Consider the following 9,852-nt stretch of genomic DNA (forward strand, 5'->3'; position numbering starts at 1 on the left):
ACAGTCACACGTATGGCATGTTCCCTCATCTTCTTTAATCCATCCCATGCTAATTACCCAGTGTCACCCTACTATGTTCCAGGTACCACACTGCACACTGAGTATACAAGAATGGACACAGAAACTGCATCTCTGCCCTCAGAGACAAAACAAACCGGAAATATAATTTCCAATCCTGTACAGTGCCCTAAGGAAAAAAGACACTCAGTGAGAACCTGGAGAACCCTGAATTCCCATAACTATCTATGGCTGTTATTAAAGGACCATCCATGTAGAGTACTGGCACCATCCTCAATCCACAGTATGTGTTAACTATATCACTGCCTGAGATACACTGAGAGCACCAGAACAGCAAACATCATCTTGGTAAACTCATTTCTCTTCTATTCTCTATCAATATAAATTCAACCCTTTTTCTTTTTTTTTTTTATTTTTTTATAATATTTTTTTTTATTTTTTTTAATTTTTTTTTTATGATAGTCACAGAGAGAGAGAGAGAGAGAGGCAGAGACACAGGCAGAAGGAGAAGCAGGCTCCATGCACCGGGAGCCCGACGTGGGATTCGATCCCGGGTCTCCAGGATCATGCCCTGGGCCAAAGGCAGGCGCCAAACCGCTGTGCCACCCAGGGATCCCTAAATTCAACCCTTTTTCAAGTTGAGTTAATGGCTAGAAGTCTGACATGGGTCTTTTCTGTATTCATTTCTCTTATCATGTTCGTTTTTTCTTTTATCTCCTTGAACAAATGGGGTAGATCTATAATAGCCATTTTAACATCCTTATCTGCAACTCAATAATTTGTTCCCTTTCTGATTGCTACTGATTGTTTTTGTCTGGCTATAGGTCAGATTGTTCTGTTTCTTAGCATGCGTGGTGATTTTTGACTGGATATTGGTCTTGGATTTTATGTCCTTGGGACCCAGAAGTCATTGCATCCCTTTAAATACTGTTGGGCTTTGTTCCGGACCAGTTACTTTGAATCAGTTCTATCCTTTTAAAGTATGCTTCTAAGCTTTGTTAGGTGGGGTCCAGAACAGATTTTTACTTAGGGCTGACATGGCCCTGCTCTATGCCCTGTGCATTAGGGGGTCTCCCTACACTGATGAATGAGAATATGAACTATTCTCAGCATCATGGGAACTTCAGGAGTTCTTTCACCTGCAAATTTCTGACAGTTCTTCACAAAACGTACAGATCAGTCCTCAACCAAAGACTTGAGGGGCCAGCTGCAGCTCTCCAGAGCCCACTCTCTGTGCAGCTCTCTCCTCTCTGGTACTTTATCTCCTTGCATGTCCAGGCCCATTCCAACTGCCTTGACCTCCCTGAGCTCTGAACTCTGTCTCAGCAACTCAAGGAAACCACCAGGTTCCTTCTGGATTCCCCCTCCTTGCATGGCAACATACAAACACTCAGGCTGTATGCTGGGGCAGTCATCTGGCTCCAGTTTATTTCCTTTCTCTCAAGGATCACTATATCATACTCTTTGTTGATCTATTTCTAAAACTGCTGTTTCATAACTTTGTCGGGTTTTCTAGTCATTTTAAGGGGGGAAGTAAACCTGGTCCCTTTGACTCCATATGGCTGGAAAAAGAACTCATCAAGATAGATTTCAAATTCCATATTTTTAATGAAGCCTTTCCAGACTACAAATCCAGATCATGTTTTGTTTTTCTGGTCTTCGTTCCATTTACAATGCAGCACCCTAACAGAGGCCCTACAGTATCCTCTGTCCATCTATCCCCCTCTCCCCACCTGCCTACAAAGCCTGCCATCAGTTTCACCACCAGACCAAACACCACAGGATTAAATGCAATCATATATTCCAGTGGCTTGCTAGTGCCAGGCACAGTCCTAGGTGCTGGACTGAAACAAAGACAAAGTTGTCCCTAACAGCCAGGAGCTCAAAGTCTGTGGCAGTTTAGGAATCAAACTTTCATCTATACAACCACAACATAGTTTTTAATGGGAAAAACTAAGGTATAAATGAACTCTTAGGATACAGACTGTCAAACGTTCTCTTAAAGGGCCAGAGAGGAAGTAGTTTAGACTTGCAGGCCACATAGACTCCTGTCACAACCACCCAATTCAAAAGCAGCCAAAGACAAGCGAACAAATGGCCACAGCAGTCTTCAATAAACTGTTTACAGTAACAGGTGGCTGGCCCCTGGCTGTAGTCTGCAGACCCCTACTTTAGAAAAACATCCACCAATTGGTGAAGACAACCACATCATCTTTCACAATGTAGACAAGGCTGATCTCAACAAGAAGGCTCAACTCTCCCAGGCAGGAAGTGCCTTCTGCACACACTAAAGGACTTATATAACACAAGCGCAGAGTAGGTACTTTTTGTTTTTTTTAAAGATTTTATTTATTTGTTCATGAGAAACACAGAGTGTGAGAGAGAGGCAGAGACACAGGCGAAGGGAGAAGGAGGCTCCATGCAGGAAACCGGACGTGGGACTTGAACCCAGGATCACGTCCAGAGCCAAAGGCAGATGCGCAACCACTGAGCCACCCAGGCCTCCCTAGAGTAGGTACTTCTTAAGTACTTTTGTATTGATGCCATTTTGCATTTGAAGAGCTCCTTTGTTTTACCCAGAACTGCTTCCAACAGTAAAGAAAGCTACACTTACTACAATTTACAGAAAATAATGTCTAGTGCAAAAATACTCTAAGGATGATAAAACAAACAAATGTTGATGGTCCTGAAAAACAGTTTCATTTTGTAAATAAGTCAAGACTGCTATACTTAAATACTCAAAAGAATCAGCTCTGGGGACTATCCATTCATCCCACAGATGCGGCTGACATGGCCTCAAACACTAGACTTCCTCTCTTGAGAATTATCTAAAGAGAGAATTCACAAGCACATAAAAAAGCATGGACTCAAAATAACTTTCAATTGTCAAAATTCAAATCTATCTAAGAAAGACAAGGATTTGACATATTGCACACCATTTTTAAATTGTTCAATCAAAAATAATCTTACAAAACAAATTCTACAAGTATTTCAATGTATGTTTTCCTTGCTACACAGTATGTATGTGTATGTATGTATATACATATGTATACATATGTATACACATGAAGTCAAGTGACTGGTTTGAAAAGAATCACTCTTCTTTATAGGTGCATTCTGACAGGTCTGTTCAAAAAGATTTGTCTTACCACTTTATAGTCACACTTCGATCAAGGTGGAAGAATCTTAGACGTCATTTAATCTGACCTTCCTTCAAATGAAGGGTTACTCTTTTATAACATTCAAAACAATGCTCTGTAGTTCATCCATTTTTTAAAACTCATATGCAGAACTACACATGAACTAGAGGTGGCTTGGCCTCTATGAGTGGGGTCCAGTGTTGGCCAGGATCTAGACACCCAGATATATGAAGGCTGGAGAGGGCCTGTCCTGCAAAAGACAGTTAACTTTATCTTCTTTCAACTCCCTTTAATGCAGGAGATTTTTTTGAAAAAAAAAAAAAAAACTGGAATTCAAGACTATTTATTTATTGAATTAACTTTTTTCTTAGTTTCAACGCACCATTCCACACATTGAGATCCTAGGGATTCTGTAGGCCAATATATCATTTAAAATGCCATGCTCTTATCAAAATCACTGGCACAGCAATCAAAGTCTTAGAATATGAAGAACAGTCAGAGGAAAAACTGAAGGCAGCAAATACGGACAACACTTATGAGAAGCTTTGCCATTTAAAGAAACAGAAATAGGATGGTAGCAGGATGGTTATTTGGCCAAACGTTTTTTTTTTTTTTAAATATTCAAGTACTTATATGCCATGGATCATCCAAAAGTGAAGGAAAACACAGTATGTTAAACATTTATGTTAAACATTTTCTAAATTGCAAAATTCAATATAGCCCCGAGTGGCTCAGTCAGTTAAGCAAGCGTCTGCCTTCGTTTGACTAAGGTCATGATCCCGGGGTCCCTGCTCAGCAGAGAGCCTGCTTTTCCCTCTGTCCTCCCATACCCCCCGCCCTCCACCCCCGGCTCCTGCTCTCCCTCAAATAAATAAAATCTTTAAAAAATTGTAAAACTCAGTATAAATAGAATTTATTGTATATATCTCTTTTATCTGCTTGCTTGGCTATTTAATTTATATTAAAATCTGGTTTTTAGAACCTCCACCTCCTTTTGAATTCTTTTTCCTATCAGAGTCCCTGCTTCCAGGAACATACCTATTTTTTCTCTGAATATTTTGAAATCCCTATCTCCAGTAGCCCCTGCCTTTGCCGTTATGAATTTCAACATTATGTGACCACTTTCATACAAGGTCTTATTTCCAACATCAATCTCCTTCACTCTTTACCAGAATTTTAAAAACCATATTCGGGTTTAATGGATTCATCCAATAAAATTGCTTTCTTAAGCTTAAAATTAAAAAAAAAAAATTATCGTATCCGTACAGTCAGCAAGATGGTCCCTCCCCCGAAAAGTTGATCATTTGGTAAAACTGTTCTCCAAGGCTGTAACATCTAATCCTCAAAATTTCTATGCAAAGCAAAAGGCTGATACCAGATTCTTCCCACCAGCACATCTGCATACACAATGACATCATCAACACAGGGCCTTTTCCTTCCCAACCCCTCACCCCAGGCTCAGACAAAAAGTTAGTGTGCACACACACAGAGCGCATTTACAATGTCTGCTCCACAGCAGGTACTAGCTAGTTTTTACCTTTGTTTCTGGTTCTAAGCTCACCCTTTGAATAGATCAGTAATAAGAAAGCAACTGTAATCTGCAAATAAATACAAGACCTGTTTCTCCAAAGGCCCATTTCTAAAAATGAATTCCTTATCAATTAAAATATGAAATGTGGTAGCACCAAATGGATCTTCATTTACAAGTGAATTCTATTTAATGACAAAGAATGTTCTCAAAGTAGAACACTTATTGTTTTATAAAGTTTTACACTTTCCAAAATGTACTATTAAAATACCAAAGCATCTTGGGGATCCCTGGGTGGCTCAGCGGTTTAGCGCCTGCCTTTGGCCCAGGGTGCGATCCTGGACCCCGGGATCGAGTCCCGGGATCGAGTCCCGGGATCGGGTCCCACGTCAGGCTCCCGGCATGGAGCCTGCTTCTCCCTCCTCCTGTGTCTCTGCCTCTCTATCATGAATAAATAAATAAATAAATCTTAAAAAAAAAATACCAAAGCATCTAAACAAAAAGTTGCCTATTTATCCTTTAAGGATGTAGGACAAATAAATTTTGCTCAGTAATTCATACATGCGTAATTGATAGTAGCACGACAAAATAAGAAAGGTTTCACAAAACAATATTTCATAAATCAAGGCATAGATTTAAAATGAATCATGTTAAGCTCTAGGAAAATGTGAAGTTATTTTGTCTTTATGTTCATCACTGCCAAACACTTATCCTCAAAATGCATTTTCATAAATGTCACATCTAGGGGCCTCAGGCTGGTTCAGTGGGTAGACTCTTGATCTCAGGGTGGTGAATTCAAGCCCCACGTTGGGTGTAGAGCGAGAAAGAAAAGAAAAGAAAAGAAAAGAAAAGAAAGAAAAGAAAAGAAAAGAAAAGAAAAGAAAAGAAAAGAAAAGAAAAGAAAAGAAAAGAAATCGATTCACATCTCAACTCACAGCTGCTTTTGCCAGAAATTCTATTCATAACATTTTTTGTAATCTAAATATCACTTTATTTACTGTCAATATACAGTAAATCCTCAACATGCTAAGAGCTCTCTTCAATTCAAAATTTTAAAAGCATAAAGATAATTAGAATTGCAATATTTTCTCTTAAAATATAAAATTTTGAAGCTCACTAAATCAAGAATAGCCACTTTCTTTCTCGCTTTTTTACCGAGATATAATCGATGGAAGTTATTTCTTAAACAGGAGTAATTTTAACAGGTTTATATCACCATTGTTGTTTTTAAGATATATTCCTAAGTTCCTGCTGCCAAAGCATGAAAATGTCTTGGATTTCATGATTTACAGGTAAACTGATTTATAAAGGCCCTTACTAGCACTTTAGGAAGAGAGATTTTTACCTATTTTGTTCATCTCCCCAGGGGCACAAAGGATTTCATTTTTTTTTTTAAGATTTTATTTATTCATTCATGAGAGACAGAGAGAGAGAGGCAGAGACACAGGCAGAGGGGGGAGCAGGCTCCATGCAGGAGCCCGAAGTGGGACACGATCCCGGGGCTTCAGGATCAGGCCCTGGGCCGAAGGTGGTGCTAAACCACTGAGCCACCCGGGCTGCCCCACAAAGGATTTCAATTAATATTTGCTAGACTGAAAGCACCTACGTGCGCAGACCCCTTGGTAAGAAGTCAGATCCAAATCACCACTCACACCCTGAGAAAACGAAGAACAGTCTCACGTATGAGAATGGAGAAAGGGAAGACAGACACTTAAGGAAACGGACCCCAGACTCAGCCTTTACACACCGCCCTAACGTGTTCACTTTGATGGGATGTCTAAAACCTCACCAATTTAGACTTTCATTTAGGTTAACAAGTTCGGTCTCTTTAAGAATGGAGAAACTATGGGGTGCTTGGATGGCTCAGTCGGTTAAGCACCTGACTGGATCTCAGCTCAAGTCTTGATCTCAGAGTTGTAAGTTCAAGTCCCCTGTTGGGCTCCATGCCCAGTTTTTGTTTTTTTTTTTTTTAAGATTTTATTTATTTATTCATGAGAGACAGGGAGAGAAAGAGGCAGATTCATTGGCAGAGGGAGAAGCAGGCTCCTTGCAGGAGCCGTATATGGGACTCGATCCCAGGACCCAAGGATCACACCCTGAGTCAAAGGCAGACACCCAACTGCTGAGCCACCCAAACGTCCCCATGTGCAGCTTTAAAAAAAAAAAAATGCAAAAAAAAAAAAATGCAGAAACCATATATACCACTCAAGAACCTTACTGAAGTAAATATGTCATCATTATGTTTTGCTGATGAAACTGAGGTTACGCAGCCAATCTACTTTCCCGGTGTCACATGCTAAGTATATGTACAACAGGGTCAGAACTTTTAATCCGACAGTGATGCTACCTCCCCAGGGATAAGGGACAGGACTCGCCTTCATCCACACATTGGTTGCATGTTAGCACCCAATACCCTTCTATTCCAACACCTAAAACAAACTTTCTCAAAGACAGGGCTTTCATTTGGGTTGCTGACAACCAGCAACAAGTAGTCTTTAAACATGGCACACTCTGTAGGCAAGTATCTAAAGTGAGGATCATGGATTTAGGATGCCAAAAGGAACCCAGCCCCAAAGAAAAACCACAGATTACAAAACACACAGGGCCAGCTCTTGCTTCAGAACCTCTTGCCTCTCTCTCTTCCTCTTCCTCCCCTACCACGTGACCCTCATGGTTCTCAGCACCAGAAAATAGGCTACCATTGTTAGTGCCATAGTTTGGCAACATTCTGTGATCCAACCACAGTGACTGGCACAGAACAGGCACACAAATATTTACTAAATGAACGAAAGACCAAAGTTGTTTCTGCAGGCAAGCTGGGACCCTAACAGCTATTTCTAACAAAGTGGAGATGAGTATATGCACATGAAGCCCCAGACTGTTGGCGTAAAAATGAACTTTGAGAGGGCAGGTCTAAATGGGGGGTGGGGGGGGGAGCAAGCTACAGGGAAAGAAAGCCTCGTAGGATTCTTTTTCTTCAGTCAGTATAAAACTGCTCACCGGTTCAGATCACAAACGCAGATCTCAGGAGAGGCACGATGTTTTAATATTGTGAGTACAAAAACAAACACCATTACCTTATTTAGGCTGCCTTGTTTAGGTCATCTTAACATGAATAGCAGCTCAAAAAAAAAAGTCCCCTCAGCATTCTCAGGATGAGTGTGGGGGTGGAGAAGATAGCAGGCATTTCCCAAAAAGTTCGCAGTGGGGGGGGGGGGACCGCAAAAAAAAAAAAAAAACGAAAACAACCAACAACAACAAAAAAACAGCCCACAGAAAATATCCAAAGGAAGAAAGGGTCCTTGAAAACATGGCCAATAATTTACACAAATATACGTTTCATACCAAATCATTAAACAGACCCTGCGTGTTTTAGGAAGTCAGGAGGATAAGCCAAATGGCTTCAAAGACAATTCTTGAAAATGTCATCTATTTCCCCTAAGGTCGGCACCCGTGCCCCGGGGACTTGGCTACTGGTCCCCACCGGTATCAGATTCTTCATAATGTGAGATTTTCAGGCGTCAAATTACAGTAAAACTCCTGGGGCGGGACAGGAGCCAAAAGCAACAGGGAAGATGCCCATTCCTCCTCGCCCTCCTCCCACTTGCCACTTAACAAAAACGGCACGTTTTCGCGTTAGAAAAGGGCCTTATCCTTCCAGATCCAACGCAGCGTGAAGTCCGGGAGCTCCGGGACGAGCCCGCCGGCTCCGACAGGCAGGTCAGGACCTGGTCCGCCGGGAGTCGGTTCTGCGCTGCGCCGCCGCCGCCTTTGTCTGACCGGTGCCCGCAAACTCGCAGCCCGGTGCCCCCCGCAAGCCGGCGGCCTCGACGACAAAGAACGTTCTCAAGTCTTCCTCGAAGGAGAGGAAAGCCCCCAAACGCGTCTGGAGCCTCAGCGCCAGCCGCCGGGCAGGCCGGGCTGCACAGGACCGACACCCCGGGCCCGGGCCGCGGCGAGCGGGGCTGGGAGGGGGCGCGGCGTCCGCCGCCCCCGCGCCCCGGCTCGCCGCCCGCCGCCCGCCCCCCGCCGCCCGCCCCCGCAGCCGCCGCGTGCCCTCCGCGGCCTCTCACTCACCTCCGTGGATGGGCAGCGGCGCCAGCACCTGGCCGCGGACCTCGGCCTTGGGCGAGTCGAGCCCGTAGCGCCCGCGGTCGATGCGGAACGTGAGAGGGGCGCCGCGGCCGGGCTCCTGCACCGTCACGTTGATGAGCGCCGTGTAGTACTCCTGGCTCGCGTTGTCGGCCCGCGCCGGCCACAGGCTGCAGGTCAGCAGAGCCAGCGCGGCGAGCCGGGCCGGGCCCGCCCGCGCCGCGCCGCGCATCGTCCCTCCGGCCGCCGCCGCCGCCGCCGCCGCCGCCGCCGCCGCCGCTCGCGGACCGGGCTCCCGGGCCGGCGCCGAGAGGCGGGGCGGGCGCGGCCGGCGCCGCGGCGGGAGCGGGAGCGGGAGCGGGAGCGCGCGCGCGCGGCCTGCGCGGAGCCGGGCACGAGCACGAGCACGGCCCTCCTCGCCGCCCTCTCGTCCGCGGCCCGCCGGCGGGGACGCGCCCAGGAGCCCCCCGGCGAGGGCGGCGCGTCAGGCCGCGCGGGGTCTTCTCCTCGGGGCCCAGCTTGGGCCGTGGGGACGGGCCCACTCCATCCCCCGGGGCTGGTCCCGCCGCGTCGGGGGCGCCCTGCTTGGAGGCGGCTGGGGCCAGGCGGGCGGCTCCGGGAGGGTGCGCCGCGGAGGGTCCGTGGAGCACGGACAGCCCTTGCCGGACTGCCGCCTCCGGGCGCGCTCGCTCCCGCCGCGCCCCGCCGCGCCCCGCCCCGCCCCGCGCCGCTCCGCCCCGCCCCGCCCCGCGCCGCTCCGCCCCGCCCCGCGCCGCTCCGCCCCGCCCCGCGCCGACCCGCGGCCCTCCTCCCCCGCCCCCGCCGGCGGCCGAGCCGCACCGCGCAGGCCTGGGGCGCTGCCCCGCCCCCGCGCGCATGCGTGCTCGGCCCTGCCCGCTCCCGCCCGCCCGCACGAGGGCCCCAGCCGCCGGGCCCCGTCCGTGCGTCCTGCGTGGGGGGCGCGGGGCCTGGGGCCCGAGAGCTTTCCAAAAGCCGTGGGAAGGTTCGCAACGAGAATGCAAAAGAAAAAACGGTTAAAACCTTAACTAAAAAAAGTAAGTTCATGTGAGATTT

The 9,852-nt window shown here is 46.7% G+C and overlaps 1 protein-coding gene across 1 annotated transcript in view; it reads right to left on the reverse strand.

Annotated features, from left to right (window-relative positions):
* RNF130 (ring finger protein 130) overlaps positions 1-9,031 on the reverse strand; it is a 105,451-nt gene extending 96,420 nt beyond the window's left edge. The window contains exon 1 of the mRNA XM_055302090.1: positions 8,764-9,031. Within this exon, the coding sequence (XP_055158065.1) occupies positions 8,764-9,010 (247 nt within the window). The 5' untranslated portion in view covers positions 9,011-9,031. The remainder of the gene's footprint in view (positions 1-8,763) is intronic.
* Positions 9,032-9,852: the final 821 nt, after the last annotated feature.

Source organism: Nyctereutes procyonoides, unplaced genomic scaffold, assembly GCF_905146905.1.
Source record: "Nyctereutes procyonoides isolate TBG_1078 unplaced genomic scaffold, NYPRO_anot_genome, whole genome shotgun sequence".
NCBI classification, from domain to species: Eukaryota; Metazoa; Chordata; class Mammalia; order Carnivora; family Canidae; genus Nyctereutes; species Nyctereutes procyonoides.